This window comes from Chroicocephalus ridibundus, chromosome 19 (assembly GCF_963924245.1).
Source record: "Chroicocephalus ridibundus chromosome 19, bChrRid1.1, whole genome shotgun sequence".
Taxonomy (NCBI): Eukaryota; Metazoa; Chordata; class Aves; order Charadriiformes; family Laridae; genus Chroicocephalus; species Chroicocephalus ridibundus.
The window spans coordinates 3,959,072-3,975,893 of NC_086302.1; the positions used below are offsets into that span (position 1 = coordinate 3,959,072).

Below are 16,822 nucleotides of genomic sequence, written 5' to 3' on the forward strand. Positions count from 1 at the left end.
GTCTTGGCACCGGTGGAGAGTGGAAGATCCAGAGACCATTTACTGTTTAACCTCTTAATACGTTATTAAATGGTTTTCATTACTATTTTGCCCCTTGTCATTTTTGCCCTCATCAAGGTACGTTCCCCCCTAACAGCAATGCTGGGGGCAATACCCACACCCAAGTATGCCGCTCGCTCTAGGGTTCATTAAGGGCCAGTTGAGCAGCGCCCAAGATTGGCTTTGGGCCTCAGCTTTGCCCCAGTCAGCGCGCACAGACAGCTCCGCCGGCTCGGCCTTTGGCAGCCACGGAACCAGCGGCAGAGCTGCTCCAGAGCTGCCACCAACAACAGCCTCCACTACCGCCACCTTTTCCGAGACAGCCAAGGCCTAGGACAGCCAACATGGCTTGCGGCAGGACAATCTCTTCCCTTCACCACCCAGCCAGACCCCTGAGCGCTAACAGAGAGTTTAAGCATTTATAAGCATTGATGAGATCCCCCCTCAGTCGTCTTTTCTCCAGACTAAAAAGAACGAAATCCCTCAGCCTTTCTTCGTAAGAGAGGTGTTCCAGTCCCCTCAGCATCTTGGCAGCCCTTTGCTGTCCCCTCTCCAGCAGTTCCCTGTCCTTCTTGACCCAGGGAGCCCAGAACTGGACACAGCACTCCAGATGTGGCCTCCCCAGGGCAGAGCAGAGGGGGAGGATGACCTCCCTCCACCTGCTGGCCACGCTCTTCTTGATGCACCCCAGGATGCCATTGGCCGCCTTGGCCACAAGGACACATTGCTGGCTCATGCTCTCCACGACAATGGGGGCTCTGGTTCCTTTTCCCTCCCTCTCAGCCAAGACCAGAGCAGGGTTTAACCGGTGATCCCCAAATGGAGCTGAGGGACGGCTGAGGAGTCAATGCCAGGGGCTCCGTGGGGCTGGGAGCACACGCAAGACTTCCCATCTCAGCTCAGCATGCTGTGCACAGAGAATTAGTGCTCTCGTTTGCTGACCCTCGTCTCAGATTGGGGCAATAACTCCTGTCTGTGTGTCTTGGCCATTGTAAGCCTTCAGGCACTGGTTGCACAGGCTGACTCCATCTCCAGTAACCTTGCCGTGTTCAGTCCTTTCTCTGTTCATCCCATGCAGTTTTGCAAGGGGAAGGAGAGTGGGAAGCATTCTCAGGCTGTTCCTAGCTAGGGTAGGACTTTAAACCATTCCCCTGCTCCAGCAGAAAGGTGCTGTAACCTGTGCTCTTCCTATTTCCGATACCTTCTCAACGATATCCGTGGCAGTGTTAGTGTTTCTAGGCTTGAATTTAGTTGCCTTTGCATCACCTTGATAGATTGTGAATCTTCTGAGCACCTCCCTGTGTCAGAAAATGGCTTTTGGCTCTTCTGCTATAACTGTTTCCACTACAGTTCTGTAGCAGCTACAGCTCTACCCTGTCAGCAGGACAAATCCCCGGCACCTCTGGGTGCTACCCACACGTTGCACCATTTCCAGTCTTTGGTTTTCTTGCCTTCTCCTTTTGAAACATTTATCAGTAATGTGAAAGAATAGGATTTGCCCGGTGTTGTGTACAACTCTATATTGCCTTGCTGAAAGGTGTCAAGTATGAATATTTTCTGGGGTTGAAAATAGGGCTGCTGGCACAGACGTGTATGAGTGAAACTACGGACACCCCTGTAACCGTTTGGAAACGGTCTTTTTTACTCCAGCAGAGAAGATACAAACTCTGCTGCGGGACTGAAGGAAGAAACAGGGCCAATGGTTGCGTTTGCCAGGGACCGTGTTGAGCCACAGTGTGGGCAAAGGAACAGCGGTTCTGAACTCTGAGAGGATGCCGGCATTTTTAGCTCAGTTGGGTTCTTTTTTTCCCCCGTTTTGTTTCCCCATCGATTGAGGTAGGTGGTGCAGCGCGTTACCTGCCCCGGACCCCGTGAATCCCGAGGGAGACTCTGCATTAACGTCAGCCCGGAGGTGCAGGGACGGAGGGCTTGCAGACCCAGTTAGCCGTGGTTACGGCACTATTGCATCCCCCTCAGCATCCCGGCGCAAGAGCACTGAAACACACCGGTACTGGTGGTGTCAGTTTCCCTCTTCCAAAACAATCAAGAAAACCCAAACTTTCAGTCATGGCAATGAATTCCTAAATGCAATGGAGATGGATCAGTGGTTTCTGGTGAACAGAAGCATCTCAGGAGCCTGTCTGAGCTGCCCATCACAGTGGACGCTCTTGTGGTAAAGGGCTGGGAAATCTCTCCCACCTCCCTCCTGTCTCTCAAGTCACCGGATAATCCTGGCCACGGCAATGCTGCTTTCCCGGGAATGGGGCCTGTTGCCTCGGCCACCTGCTGCAGCCCGCTGTCACAGGCACGATTGTGATGCGGTCCTAGAGATAAAAGGCACGTGGACGGAGCGGGGCAGAGCGAGTGTGAAGCCTTGGAGGACAGTGGGTCGCCCTCGGTTCTTCCAGAAGCTTCACACTTGATTGGGATCTGCAAGTTGGAGCAGTTTCTGACGCTAACGGGATTGGCATAAGATTAGGAAGTGCTAATCCTGACAATTATTTGTGACGACTTCTGTCTTCAAACCTACCCGCAGCCATGGTAAATACTAACTTGGGTTATTGCTACTAATAATTAATGTTTGCCTAAGGCAGAGTTAAGTCGTCTTTGATTTACAGAAATGCTGTAATGGCCACTGAAATCATTATGGCTTATATGGGGTATCTCTGCCGTTAGATCAAGGGGGTTTCTTTCTACCTGGCAGGGATAGGCAGCGGGGTAACTTTATTCACTCTGTCGGAAGTTTAGCAGAGGTGAGAATGCTGCGTGTTTTGCTAAGATGAATTGATGTCTGGGCTCTCTCCAGAAGGAGATCGCTGTTGGGAAGACTGTGACCGGCTCACGGAAACTCGAGCTTGTCGCAGACTTTGCCAGGAAGTTCTTAGCCGGGCGGAAGAAGCTGGGCCTGGTGTCCCCAGAGAGAGACAGGTAAGTGAACCTGTTTGGTGATCTTGATGGATAAACTACATTCTATTTTTGAAGTGGGGATGATAAACTTCTCTGATGAAGGTAATAAAGGTGAAGGCTCTGCGAACACTTTTAAGACAAGTGTGCTGACTCTGCCCGGGGTTTCTCCTTGCTTTGGCAGAAAATCAGTGGGCTTTTCCAGCAGTTCTGAGGAGGATGACGATGAGGACAACTGTGAACCACCTACTATGTCCTTTGAGGAGTACCTCACTTATGACCAGCCCCAGAAAAAGAAGCAAGCGGTCAAACCCTCTGTGTCACCTGGGCAGAAAGACCACTGGCACAGCACCTGTTTGCCGTGCCAAGACGGCCTCGACAGCGCCTGCTTGAGTGCGAAAAGCCCAAGCCTCAAGCGCACAAATGAGAAAAGGGCAGAGAAGGAACCACCAGAGGCTCCTGAACCAAAGAGGGTAAGGTTCTGAAGGATCTGCAAGTGAACCGAGAAGGTGGGATCAGCTGCTCTCGGTCCTCGGCCATCTGGGGCTTCTTAGTTTTCCCCTTGGAGGTGCTGGCTGTGTAAAACCTTGACAGATGAAGCTTTTTCCTCAACTTTGAAACACTTTGCACTTCAAAAAGTGTGTTTATAATCTTAGCAGCCTTTTATGATGCTGTAATGGTGCCTCACATCCAAGCTTTGGATTTCCCCCACTTTGGGAGGTTCCCCTCTCCTCCACCACTGCAGAGCTTTTTCTAGGAGGCAGGGAGGAGGAGAAGAGGCAGGAGGAGTCAACGAGTGTTTGACTAAATGAGTTCTTTGCATTGTTAATCTGCCTTGGGTTCTTGCCGGAGGCCTTTGGTGCTCAACCTTGTAGGTTAAAGATGTGGATGGCTCTTACTGGATGGAGCCAAGAGCTGAGTGATTCAGATCCCGAATTTTGGCTTCTTTGTATTGACAGCCTAGACAGAGCCACAGTAACGTGGCAGAAGGGCAGCCTCCCGCTGAGGCTACTCCCTGGTGTGAGCTGATCAGCGTTGAGCGGCTTCTTCAAAATATCAAACAAAATGCAGTTCAGCACAGTTTGTACGCTGGCAGGATGTAACATTCTCCCGTATTCTTGGCTGACTTGCATGCACGTCGTCTCCTTCCAGATACTGTTAGATGTGGACATAAAGTTGCCCGACATCCCGCTGCCGCCGATCCAGGCCAGCTGCAGCCCTCCTCCTCCAGTTGAGTCCGCTCCCCGTTCACAGAGAAAAAGGAAAGGTACGTTGGGCAGGCAAATAGGTCTGAAATGGGCTGCAGCCACTGTGTGTGGGAGGGAGGGGATGGTGGCTGGGTTTGAGTCCTTCTCTTGGGGTCTGGCGTCCCACCTGTAATGCCCAGAGCCCGGGATTCAGACAAGCGGTGGCTTCTCTCCCATGTGCTCTAGCAGGAATGAGGAAGATCCTCTGCTGACCCTGCTGGAGCCTGGGGCTTTGGACTTGCCCTTCCTCAACTAGGCTGTGGGTCTCTTAGAGAAGCCCTTTAGCTTGCTTCTGGGGGACTCTGATTTGTGTCTCCTGTGCCATTCCTCAGGCTGGGCTCTTCTTTCCTCACTTCCCTTCTTACCCCAAGTCTTTCACTTTACAGCACCGGCCTTGACACCTGAAGAGAGCGAAGAGGGGCTCTCATGCTACCGGCAGAATTCAAAGACGCTAGTGCGTCCAGGCCCTAAAACCGCCCCGGTCCCACGGACGGTGCCTCCTCCTCAGCAAAGTACCCGACTCCTCACTAACAGCATTGACTGTAAGTACCCTTCCTCGGCTGTCTTAAAGTCGCGTTGCCAGGCAGATATACTGCTGTCTTCCTGACTTGTCTGTATCTATCCCAGCAGCATCGGGCTGGGAGCACATGAATGGTTAGTTGCCCCTTGTCGCAAGGCAAGCGAACTCATATGGGGCACATCTCCCTGGAAGCTCAGGTGCTGCACCATCGGCAGCCAGTGTGCTTTCAGGGGGCGCTCAAGCACGGGAAACAGGGGTAAACGGAGCCTTGCGCAGGCACCCCTTCACTGGGAGAGACTGGGGCCTGATGGCCCACTAGAGCTACGGCACCTGCGGCTCCTTTCTCCTTCCCCTCCTCTGCCGTAGTGGCGTGCAGCGCTGCACTGCTCTCCACTGCCTTCAACGAGTCAAACCCTTTCCTTGGCGGAGAGGGAGCGGGATAAATACTCTGCGTTTTGCTTCTCTCTAGCCATCTGTGAAGTTAGTGGTGTCCCTTTCTCAGAGCTGGAGCCAGTATTGGAGAGATGCACCCCAGAGCAGCTCCATCGCATTGAGGAACGTAATCATGTGAGTGCCTGGGCCTGGGGAAGGGCTGGTGACACGCAGGAGGGACGTTCTCTCATCACCTGCAATAGCTGAAGAGTCAAGAACAGCGCTCTTTAGAACAAGAGGTGGCATTTGCTAGTTCTGAGTTCCTGCAGTTGCCATCTGCCCCTCTCTTGCTGCAAGTTGGTCATTAAGCCGCCTTGCCCTCGGTGGTATTCCAGCGCCACTGGCACTAGCTGTTGTTGAGGGAGAGGGGGGCGATGGTCTCAGGGGGGATCCCAGATTACATCTGCATTTGTTTCAGGCCCTCATTGAGTCTACGGATCGACTGTGGCACATCCACTGTCTCCGAGACTTCAAGAACGAGAAGCCAGAAGCGTTTGAATCCTGGCGGGAGATGTACCTTCGCCTGCACGAGGCACGAGAGCAGCGGCTGCTCATGTTATCCCGGAAGATTGGCTCAGCTCATAGCAACAAAGGTAAGGGAGGGCTGAATGACGAGAGAGGGGTCTGGGAATGCTGCCTTGGGGATGTCTTTGTGTGGGGAAGGTCTTCCGGAGTGGCTGGTTTAAATCTAGTCCAATTTAGGAGTTGCTTAACTCTCTGTTCTCTACTAAGACAAGCACTGAGGAGCCTCCTTTATCATAAGCTGCATCTAAGCAACGTTTCCCTTCGGTCTCCTACAGGTCAAGCAGCCAAAACTGTGTTTCTGGCCTCTCCACCAAAGGCCCCTTGGGACGTGCGAAGGAGACAAAAGAAGTTTGGAACTGGGGGACCTCTTGTGCCAGAGAAGACCAAGTGAGTATTTGTCAGTAGCGCCTTGCTGTTCCTGCCTGCTGTGCCTTAGCCTGAAATGTCTGTTCCATCTCTCTTTCAGAATAAAAGCAGTCTTGTGCGCCGCGAGCAAAAGCCACGCTCGTGGGAGTGAGGAGAAGTTCTATGATGGGCCCAGCACCAGCAGTGCCCACTCTGTCCCACCTTCAGCAACCACCTTCTCCTCCTGTGACCCCAGGAAACCACCAGTGAAAAGTAAGTACAAACCACAGAACATCCCTTCGGCTCCTAGAGCTCCTCCTTTGCAAACACCTGAAGCTGCTGTTTCTGTTGCAAGACAAATCCTGGCTCTGCAGGAGGGGTCATTTTTGTTGGCCTCTCTCCTCTCCTCTCCCTCTCCCTCTCCCTCTCCCTCTCCCTCTCCCTCTCCCTCTCCCTCTCCCTCTCCCTCCCTCTCCTCTCCCTGAAAGGCTAAAGGCTCTTCAAAGTCCTTGCACAAGAAAAAGCACAGGCAAACGTGCGATTCAGCTGCCTGCTCGGTGCCGACTGTCTCAGCCTGTCCTAATGGTACAGGTGAGGCACAAACCCTGCCTTGCCCCTCCTGCTGTCCATCTGTGTTTGTCCAGCTGTTGGGAACCATGAAATTGTCCTGCAGCTCCCTTGGGAAGGAAGCAGGGAGAGTTTCACCACAGACCTGTGCTCTTGCCATGCAGAAAGCTGAGTGGGCTCTCCTCGGTGTGTGACCTGAAAATACAACAGGTCGTGGCCAAAGAGCACACGCTTACGCCTGCCTTGCTTCTGCTTTGACAGGGCGGCAGCTTGGAATTGCTCTCTGCTCTCCTAGGCTGTGGCTGCTTGTCCTGGTTCCGGCTGGGAGGGACAGGGTTAATTTTCCCCAGAATCCCAGCTTTGCAATGGATGGACTGGGAAGAGGTGCTTGGAGCTTGCCGACATTAGACAAGCACTGAGGAGCCTCCTTTATCATAAGCTGCATCTGAGCAATGTTTCCCTTTGGTCTCCTACAGGTCAAGCAGCCAAAACTGTGTTTCTGGCCTCTCCACCAAAGGCCCCTCAGAACAAAGAAAGGAGACAAGAGAGGTCTGGGACTGGACGAGCTCTTCTGCCAGAGAAGACCAAGTGAGTATTTGTCAGTAGCGCTTGCTGTTCCGGATGTCTTTGCCTGAACTGTCTGTCCCATATCTGTTCCATAATAAAACCTGTCCTGTGCACTTCTAGCAAAAGCCACGCTCCTGGGAGTGGGGGCGAGTCCCACGATGGGCCCAGCACCAGCACTCCCCACTCTGTCCCATCTTTGGGCAGGACCATGTTCTCCTCCTGGTTTCCTGAGCCCAAGAAACCACCAGCCAAGAGTAAGTACAAACCGCAGAACATCCCTTGGTCTCTTAGAGCTCCCCGTTTCCAAAGGCACAAATCTGCTGTTTCTGCTGCAAGGGAAATCCCGGCTCTGCAGGAGGGGTCACGTTGGCAGCCCCTCCCCTCCCTAAGGAGAGGCTAAAGGCTCTTCAAAATTGCAGTTTAGAATTGCTCTCTGCTCCCCTAGTCTGTGCCTGCTGCTTTAATGTCAGGGGGGTTGCGTTCATTTGTGGATCTTTATCGTTCTCTCTTGCAGAAATTGCACCCATGATGGCCAAGGCTGTCAAAGATTTCAAAACCAGGTTCTCTCGGTAAGAAGTTTGCCGGGCCGGCCTGGCACTTTCCCTCCCGGGGACAAGTGGCACTGAAGGAGGAGAAGGTCCCCAAACAGCCCTTTTCTTCGGACTCTGGGGAGGCTGCAGCTTTGTCATCTGGCAAAAGAAGGGCGTACAGAATCTCCCAACACAAAAACCTGGGAAGTCTTGGCACCGGTGGAGAGTGGAAGATCCAGAGACCATTTACTGTTTAACCTCTTAATACGTTATTAAATGGTTTTCATTACTATTTTGCCCCTTGTCATTTTTGCCCTCATCAAGGTACGTTCCCCCCTAACAGCAATGCTGGGGGCAATACCCACACCCAAGTATGCCGCTCGCTCTAGGGTTCATTAAGGGCCAGTTGAGCAGCGCCCAAGATTGGCTTTGGGCCTCAGCTTTGCCCCGGTCAGCGCGCACAGACAGCTCCGCCGGCTCGGCCTTTGGCAGCCACGGAACCAGCGGCAGAGCTGCTCCAGAGCTGCCACCAACAACAGCCTCCACTACCGCCACCTTTTCCGAGACAGCCAAGGCCTAGGACAGCCAACATGGCTTGCGGCAGGACAATCTCTTCCCTTCACCACCCAGCCAGACCCCTGAGCGCTAACAGAGAGTTTAAGCATTTATAAGCATTGATGAGATCCCCCCTCAGTCGTCTTTTCTCCAGACTAAAAAGAACGAAATCCCTCAGCCTTTCTTCGTAAGAGAGGTGTTCCAGTCCCCTCAGCATCTTGGCAGCCCTTTGCTGTCCCCTCTCCAGCAGTTCCCTGTCCTTCTTGACCCAGGGAGCCCAGAACTGGACACAGCACTCCAGATGTGGCCTCCCCAGGGCAGAGCAGAGGGGGAGGATGACCTCCCTCCACCTGCTGGCCACGCTCTTCTTGATGCACCCCAGGATGCCATTGGCCGCCTTGGCCACAAGGACACATTGCTGGCTCATGCTCTCCACGACAATGGGGGCTCTGGTTCCTTTTCCCTCCCTCTCAGCCAAGACCAGAGCAGGGTTTAACCGGTGATCCCCAAATGGAGCTGAGGGACGGCTGAGGAGTCAATGCCAGGGGCTCCGTGGGGCTGGGAGCACACGCAAGACTTCCCATCTCAGCTCAGCATGCTGTGCACAGAGAATTAGTGCTCTCGTTTGCTGACCCTCGTCTCAGATTGGGGCAATAACTCCTGTCTGTGTGTCTTGGCCATTGTAAGCCTTCAGGCACTGGTTGCACAGGCTGACTCCATCTCCAGTAACCTTGCCGTGTTCAGTCCTTTCTCTGTTCATCCCATGCAGTTTTGCAAGGGGAAGGAGAGTGGGAAGCATTCTCAGGCTGTTCCTAGCTAGGGTAGGACTTTAAACCATTCCCCTGCTCCAGCAGAAAGGTGCTGTAACCTGTGCTCTTCCTATTTCCGATACCTTCTCAACGATATCCGTGGCAGTGTTAGTGTTTCTAGGCTTGAATTTAGTTGCCTTTGCATCACCTTGATAGATTGTGAATCTTCTGAGCACCTCCCTGTGTCAGAAAATGGCTTTTGGCTCTTCTGCTATAACTGTTGCCACTACAGTTCTGTAGCAGCTACAGCTCTACCCTGTCAGCAGGACAAATCCCCGGCACCTCTGGGTGCTACCCACACGTTGCACCATTTCCAGTCTTTGGTTTTCTTGCCTTCTCCTTTTGAAACATTTATCAGTAATGTGAAAGAATAGGATTTGCCCGGTGTTGTGTACAACTCTATATTGCCTTGCTGAAAGGTGTCAAGTATGAATATTTTCTGGGGTTGAAAATAGGGCTGCTGGCACAGACGTGTATGAGTGAAACTACGGACACCCCTGTAACCGTTTGGAAACGGTCTTTTTTACTCCAGCAGAGAAGATACAAACTCTGCTGCGGGACTGAAGGAAGAAACAGGGCCAATGGTTGCGTTTGCCAGGGACCGTGTTGAGCCACAGTGTGGGCAAAGGAACAGCGGTTCTGAACTCTGAGAGGATGCCGGCATTTTTAGCTCAGTTGGGTTCTTTTTTTCCCCCGTTTTGTTTCCCCATCGATTGAGGTAGGTGGTGCAGCGCGTTACCTGCCCCGGACCCCGTGAATCCCGAGGGAGACTCTGCATTAACGTCAGCCCGGAGGTGCAGGGACGGAGGGCTTGCAGACCCAGTTAGCCGTGGTTACGGCACTATTGCATCCCCCTCAGCATCCCGGCGCAAGAGCACTGAAACACACCGGTACTGGTGGTGTCAGTTTCCCTCTTCCAAAACAATCAAGAAAACCCAAACTTTCAGTCATGGCAATGAATTCCTAAATGCAATGGAGATGGATCAGTGGTTTCTGGTGAACAGAAGCATCTCAGGAGCCTGTCTGAGCTGCCCATCACAGTGGACGCTCTTGTGGTAAAGGGCTGGGAAATCTCTCCCACCTCCCTCCTGTCTCTCAAGTCACCGGATAATCCTGGCCACGGCAATGCTGCTTTCCCGGGAATGGGGCCTGTTGCCTCGGCCACCTGCTGCAGCCCGCTGTCACAGGCACGATTGTGATGCGGTCCTAGAGATAAAAGGCACGCGGACGGAGCGGGGCAGAGCGAGTGTGAAGCCTTGGAGGACAGTGGGTCGCCCTCGGTTCTTCCAGAAGCTTCACACTTGATTGGGATCTGCAAGTTGGAGCAGTTTCTGACGCTAACGGGATTGGCATAAGATTAGGAAGTGCTAATCCTGACAATTATTTGTGACGACTTCTGTCTTCAAACCTACCCGCAGCCATGGTAAATACTAACTTGGGTTATTGCTACTAATAATTAATGTTTGCCTAAGGCAGAGTTAAGTCGTCTTTGATTTACAGAAATGCTGTAATGGCCACTGAAATCATTATGGCTTATATGGGGTATCTCTGCCGTTAGATCAAGGGGGTTTCTTTCTACCTGGCAGGGATAGGCAGCGGGGTAACTTTATTCACTCTGTCGGAAGTTTAGCAGAGGTGAGAATGCTGCGTGTTTTGCTAAGATGAATTGATGTCTGGGCTCTCTCCAGAAGGAGATCGCTGTTGGGAAGACTGTGACCGGCTCACGGAAACTCGAGCTTGTCGCAGACTTTGCCAGGAAGTTCTTAGCCGGGCGGAAGAAGCTGGGCCTGGTGTCCCCAGAGAGAGACAGGTAAGTGAACCTGTTTGGTGATCTTGATGGATAAACTACATTCTATTTTTGAAGTGGGGATGATAAACTTCTCTGATGAAGGTAATAAAGGTGAAGGCTCTGCGAACACTTTTAAGACAAGTGTGCTGACTCTGCCCGGGGTTTCTCCTTGCTTTGGCAGAAAATCAGTGGGCTTTTCCAGCAGTTCTGAGGAGGATGACGATGAGGACAACTGTGAACCACCTACTATGTCCTTTGAGGAGTACCTCACTTATGACCAGCCCCAGAAAAAGAAGCAAGCGGTCAAACCCTCTGTGTCACCTGGGCAGAAAGACCACTGGCACAGCACCTGTTTGCCGTGCCAAGACGGCCTCGACAGCGCCTGCTTGAGTGCGAAAAGCCCAAGCCTCAAGCGCACAAATGAGAAAAGGGCAGAGAAGGAACCACCAGAGGCTCCTGAACCAAAGAGGGTAAGGTTCTGAAGGATCTGCAAGTGAACCGAGAAGGTGGGATCAGCTGCTCTCGGTCCTCGGCCATCTGGGGCTTCTTAGTTTTCCCCTTGGAGGTGCTGGCTGTGTAAAACCTTGACAGATGAAGCTTTTTCCTCAACTTTGAAACACTTTGCACTTCAAAAAGTGTGTTTATAATCTTAGCAGCCTTTTATGATGCTGTAATGGTGCCTCACATCCAAGCTTTGGATTTCCCCCACTTTGGGAGGTTCCCCTCTCCTCCACCACTGCAGAGCTTTTTCTAGGAGGCAGGGAGGAGGAGAAGAGGCAGGAGGAGTCAACGAGTGTTTGACTAAATGAGTTCTTTGCATTGTTAATCTGCCTTGGGTTCTTGCCGGAGGCCTTTGGTGCTCAACCTTGTAGGTTAAAGATGTGGATGGCTCTTACTGGATGGAGCCAAGAGCTGAGTGATTCAGATCCCGAATTTTGGCTTCTTTGTATTGACAGCCTAGACAGAGCCACAGTAACGTGGCAGAAGGGCAGCCTCCCGCTGAGGCTACTCCCTGGTGTGAGCTGATCAGCGTTGAGCGGCTTCTTCAAAATATCAAACAAAATGCAGTTCAGCACAGTTTGTACGCTGGCAGGATGTAACATTCTCCCGTATTCTTGGCTGACTTGCATGCACGTCGTCTCCTTCCAGATACTGTTAGATGTGGACATAAAGTTGCCCGACATCCCGCTGCCGCCGATCCAGGCCAGCTGCAGCCCTCCTCCTCCAGTTGAGTCCGCTCCCCGTTCACAGAGAAAAAGGAAAGGTACGTTGGGCAGGCAAATAGGTCTGAAATGGGCTGCAGCCACTGTGTGTGGGAGGGAGGGGATGGTGGCTGGGTTTGAGTCCTTCTCTTGGGGTCTGGCGTCCCACCTGTAATGCCCAGAGCCCGGGATTCAGACAAGCGGTGGCTTCTCTCCCATGTGCTCTAGCAGGAATGAGGAAGATCCTCTGCTGACCCTGCTGGAGCCTGGGGCTTTGGACTTGCCCTTCCTCAACTAGGCTGTGGGTCTCTTAGAGAAGCCCTTTAGCTTGCTTCTGGGGGACTCTGATTTGTGTCTCCTGTGCCATTCCTCAGGCTGGGCTCTTCTTTCCTCACTTCCCTTCTTACCCCAAGTCTTTCACTTTACAGCACCGGCCTTGACACCTGAAGAGAGCGAAGAGGGGCTCTCATGCTACCGGCAGAATTCAAAGACGCTAGTGCGTCCAGGCCCTAAAACCGCCCCGGTCCCACGGACGGTGCCTCCTCCTCAGCAAAGTACCCGACTCCTCACTAACAGCATTGACTGTAAGTACCCTTCCTCGGCTGTCTTAAAGTCGCGTTGCCAGGCAGATATACTGCTGTCTTCCTGACTTGTCTGTATCTATCCCAGCAGCATCGGGCTGGGAGCACATGAATGGTTAGTTGCCCCTTGTCGCAAGGCAAGCGAACTCATATGGGGCACATCTCCCCGGAAGCTCAGGTGCTGCACCATCGGCAGCCAGTGTGCTTTCAGGGGGCGCTCAAGCACGGGAAACAGGGGTAAACGGAGCCTTGCGCAGGCACCCCTTCACTGGGAGAGACTGGGGCCTGATGGCCCACTAGAGCTACGGCACCTGCGGCTCCTTTCTCCTTCCCCTCCTCTGCCGTAGTGGCGTGCAGCGCTGCACTGCTCTCCACTGCCTTCAACGAGTCAAACCCTTTCCTTGGCGGAGAGGGAGCGGGATAAATACTCTGCGTTTTGCTTCTCTCTAGCCATCTGTGAAGTTAGTGGTGTCCCTTTCTCAGAGCTGGAGCCAGTATTGGAGAGATGCACCCCAGAGCAGCTCCATCGCATTGAGGAACGTAATCATGTGAGTGCCTGGGCCTGGGGAAGGGCTGGTGACACGCAGGAGGGACGTTCTCTCATCACCTGCAATAGCTGAAGAGTCAAGAACAGCGCTCTTTAGAACAAGAGGTGGCATTTGCTAGTTCTGAGTTCCTGCAGTTGCCATCTGCCCCTCTCTTGCTGCAAGTTGGTCATTAAGCCGCCTTGCCCTCGGTGGTATTCCAGCGCCACTGGCACTAGCTGTTGTTGAGGGAGAGGGGGGCGATGGTCTCAGGGGGGATCCCAGATTACATCTGCATTTGTTTCAGGCCCTCATTGAGTCTACGGATCGACTGTGGCACATCCACTGTCTCCGAGACTTCAAGAACGAGAAGCCAGAAGCGTTTGAATCCTGGCGGGAGATGTACCTTCGCCTGCACGAGGCACGAGAGCAGCGGCTGCTCATGTTATCCCGGAAGATTGGCTCAGCTCATAGCAACAAAGGTAAGGGAGGGCTGAATGACGAGAGAGGGGTCTGGGAATGCTGCCTTGGGGATGTCTTTGTGTGGGGAAGGTCTTCCGGAGTGGCTGGTTTAAATCTAGTCCAATTTAGGAGTTGCTTAACTCTCTGTTCTCTACTAAGACAAGCACTGAGGAGCCTCCTTTATCATAAGCTGCATCTAAGCAACGTTTCCCTTCGGTCTCCTACAGGTCAAGCAGCCAAAACTGTGTTTCTGGCCTCTCCACCAAAGGCCCCTTGGGACGTGCGAAGGAGACAAAAGAAGTTTGGAACTGGGGGACCTCTTGTGCCAGAGAAGACCAAGTGAGTATTTGTCAGTAGCGCCTTGCTGTTCCTGCCTGCTGTGCCTTAGCCTGAAATGTCTGTTCCATCTCTCTTTCAGAATAAAAGCAGTCTTGTGCGCCGCGAGCAAAAGCCACGCTCGTGGGAGTGAGGAGAAGTTCTATGATGGGCCCAGCACCAGCAGTGCCCACTCTGTCCCACCTTCAGCAACCACCTTCTCCTCCTGTGACCCCAGGAAACCACCAGTGAAAAGTAAGTACAAACCACAGAACATCCCTTCGGCTCCTAGAGCTCCTCCTTTGCAAACACCTGAAGCTGCTGTTTCTGTTGCAAGACAAATCCTGGCTCTGCAGGAGGGGTCATTTTTGTTGGCCTCTCTCCTCTCCTCTCCCTCTCCCTCTCCCTCTCCCTCTCCCTCTCCCTCTCTCTCCCTCTCCCTCTCCCTCCCTCTCCTCTCCCTGAAAGGCTAAAGGCTCTTCAAAGTCCTTGCACAAGAAAAAGCACAGGCAAACGTGCGATTCAGCTGCCTGCTCGGTGCCGACTGTCTCAGCCTGTCCTAATGGTACAGGTGAGGCACAAACCCTGCCTTGCCCCTCCTGCTGTCCATCTGTGTTTGTCCAGCTGTTGGGAACCATGAAATTGTCCTGCAGCTCCCTTGGGAAGGAAGCAGGGAGAGTTTCACCACAGACCTGTGCTCTTGCCATGCAGAAAGCTGAGTGGGCTCTCCTCGGTGTGTGACCTGAAAATACAACAGGTCGTGGCCAAAGAGCACACGCTTACGCCTGCCTTGCTTCTGCTTTGACAGGGCTGCAGCTTGGAATTGCTCTCTGCTCTCCTAGGCTGTGGCTGCTTGTCCTGGTTCCGGCTGGGAGGGACAGGGTTAATTTTCCCCAGAATCCCAGCTTTGCAATGGATGGACTGGGAAGAGGTGCTTGGAGCTTGCCGACATTAGACAAGCACTGAGGAGCCTCCTTTATCATAAGCTGCATCTGAGCAATGTTTCCCTTTGGTCTCCTACAGGTCAAGCAGCCAAAACTGTGTTTCTGGCCTCTCCACCAAAGGCCCCTCAGAACAAAGAAAGGAGACAAGAGAGGTCTGGGACTGGACGAGCTCTTCTGCCAGAGAAGACCAAGTGAGTATTTGTCAGTAGCGCTTGCTGTTCCGGATGTCTTTGCCTGAACTGTCTGTCCCATATCTGTTCCATAATAAAACCTGTCCTGTGCACTTCTAGCAAAAGCCACGCTCCTGGGAGTGGGGGCGAGTCCCACGATGGGCCCAGCACCAGCACTCCCCACTCTGTCCCATCTTTGGGCAGGACCATGTTCTCCTCCTGGTTTCCTGAGCCCAAGAAACCACCAGCCAAGAGTAAGTACAAACCGCAGAACATCCCTTGGTCTCTTAGAGCTCCCCGTTTCCAAAGGCACAAATCTGCTGTTTCTGCTGCAAGGGAAATCCCGGCTCTGCAGGAGGGGTCACGTTGGCAGCCCCTCCCCTCCCTAAGGAGAGGCTAAAGGCTCTTCAAAATTGCAGTTTAGAATTGCTCTCTGCTCCCCTAGTCTGTGCCTGCTGCTTTAATGTCAGGGGGGTTGCGTTCATTTGTGGATCTTTATCGTTCTCTCTTGCAGAAATTGCACCCATGATGGCCAAGGCTGTCAAAGATTTCAAAACCAGGTTCTCTCGGTAAGAAGTTTGCCGGGCCGGCCTGGCACTTTCCCTCCCGGGGACAAGTGGCACTGAAGGAGGAGAAGGTCCCCAAACAGCCCTTTTCTTCGGACTCTGGGGAGGCTGCAGCTTTGTCATCTGGCAAAAGAAGGGCGTACAGAATCTCCCAACACAAAAACCTGGGAAGTCTTGGCACCGGTGGAGAGTGGAAGATCCAGAGACCATTTACTGTTTAAACTCTTAATAAATTATAAAATGGCTTTCATTAGTATTTTGCCCCTTGTCACTCTGTCTGAGCGGACACTGGGAGTCACGGGACTCTTTCCTCATGATCTGGTACCTGTTGGGGCCAAAGCCCCACCTGGACCCTCTGGAACAGGTCAGACCTGTGGCCTGTCTGCTCATCCATCCTTTCGCAAGCACACCAAGTCCTGAGGCTTTGCTCTCTCCTCATGTATGTTCATGAAATCTTAGCTTTCAGCCTTCTCTCTGCTGTTACTGTAGATTTTGTGCAGATGATTACGTTGTCATGCAGGGATGCCAAGAGCCATTAGGGACTTGTTCTCTGCTGATGTTGTTTTCTGCTGGCTACTGGGAATAAAACTCTGAGGGGTTTTGGGAGAAATCTAACTTTGCATCAAATCAGATTTTAATTTTTTTTTTTTGAGAGAGAGAAAGAGGGGACTTTGTCTGCCTCTGAAATTAAAAACAGTTTTTAAGATCAATTGTTTGGAGGTTCTAGCAGGGGAGCACAGCTTCCCTGTACCCTTGACAGATGAATGGTGTGTCTCTATTGGGGAACGTCATCTTTGACTGAGCGCGCAGCTTCAGGAGGGACACACATGGAGCAGAGGGAAGAAGGGGACACGCCCCTCACCAATCACATCAGCCGAATCAACCCTGGTCACCCATGGGGTGACAGATGTCACAGCCAGATCGCCCTCACATCCAAAGGTTGGATCAGATCATCCTTGAGGTCCCTTCCAACCTGGAATTCTATGATTCTGTGAGATCAATGAAGGCATCGGTTTGTCTCTTTTGGTGGAAAGACGGAATCCTTTTATTTTGTTTTCTGTGTGGAACTGAGAAGGAATTATTGCCAGTGTGGGAGCTGGTGCTTAAGTCCCGTCTCTTCCCTGTACGTTTTCTTCTGCACCCTCTTGGAAAAAGCAAGGATTTTAGTCTTTAACCTGAAACCACTTGACTGGGGGTGGAAGGAAGTGAATAAGGGAATGTGGTTTGTT

The 16,822-nt window shown here is 52.5% G+C and overlaps 2 protein-coding genes across 2 annotated transcripts; both read left to right on the plus strand.

Annotated features, from left to right (window-relative positions):
- The first annotated feature begins 2,929 nt into the window (after positions 1–2,929).
- LOC134525392 (elongin-A-like) lies at positions 2,930–10,854 on the plus strand. Its single transcript, XM_063356226.1, has 13 exons — positions 2,930–3,416; positions 4,096–4,210; positions 4,577–4,732; positions 5,180–5,269; positions 5,478–5,735; positions 5,943–6,054; positions 6,134–6,362; positions 6,501–6,603; positions 7,056–7,167; positions 7,267–7,400; positions 7,661–7,715; positions 9,573–9,624; positions 10,729–10,854. The coding sequence occupies exons 1-13, from the start codon at positions 2,994–2,996 to the stop codon at positions 10,852–10,854; spliced, it is 1,965 nt and encodes a 654-aa protein (XP_063212296.1). The 5' UTR covers positions 2,930–2,993.
- On the plus strand, positions 10,813–15,600 carry LOC134525393 (elongin-A-like). The gene is made up of 11 exons (XM_063356227.1): positions 10,813–11,299; positions 11,979–12,093; positions 12,460–12,615; positions 13,063–13,152; positions 13,361–13,618; positions 13,826–13,937; positions 14,017–14,245; positions 14,382–14,484; positions 14,937–15,048; positions 15,148–15,281; positions 15,542–15,600. Exons 1-11 carry the CDS (start codon positions 10,877–10,879, stop codon positions 15,598–15,600), a joined length of 1,791 nt encoding a protein of 596 aa, XP_063212297.1. The 5' UTR covers positions 10,813–10,876.
- Positions 15,601–16,822: the final 1,222 nt, after the last annotated feature.

Excerpts from the sequence above, each read along its gene's own strand:
- LOC134525393 (XM_063356227.1), top strand. The coding sequence starts at position 10,877 with ATGGATAAACTACATTCTATTTTTGAAGTGGGGATGATAAACTTCTCT. Across the intron at positions 12,094-12,459 it reads TTCACAGAGAAAAAGGAAAG|CACCGGCCTTGACACCTGAA; the intron begins GTACGTTGGGCA and ends TTCACTTTACAG. Across the intron at positions 15,049-15,147 it reads CTTCTGCCAGAGAAGACCAA|CAAAAGCCACGCTCCTGGGA; the intron begins GTGAGTATTTGT and ends GTGCACTTCTAG.
- LOC134525392 (XM_063356226.1), top strand. The coding sequence starts at position 2,994 with ATGGATAAACTACATTCTATTTTTGAAGTGGGGATGATAAACTTCTCT. Across the intron at positions 5,270-5,477 it reads GCTCCATCGCATTGAGGAAC|CGCCACTGGCACTAGCTGTT; the intron begins GTAATCATGTGA and ends GTGGTATTCCAG. Across the intron at positions 7,168-7,266 it reads CTTCTGCCAGAGAAGACCAA|CAAAAGCCACGCTCCTGGGA; the intron begins GTGAGTATTTGT and ends GTGCACTTCTAG.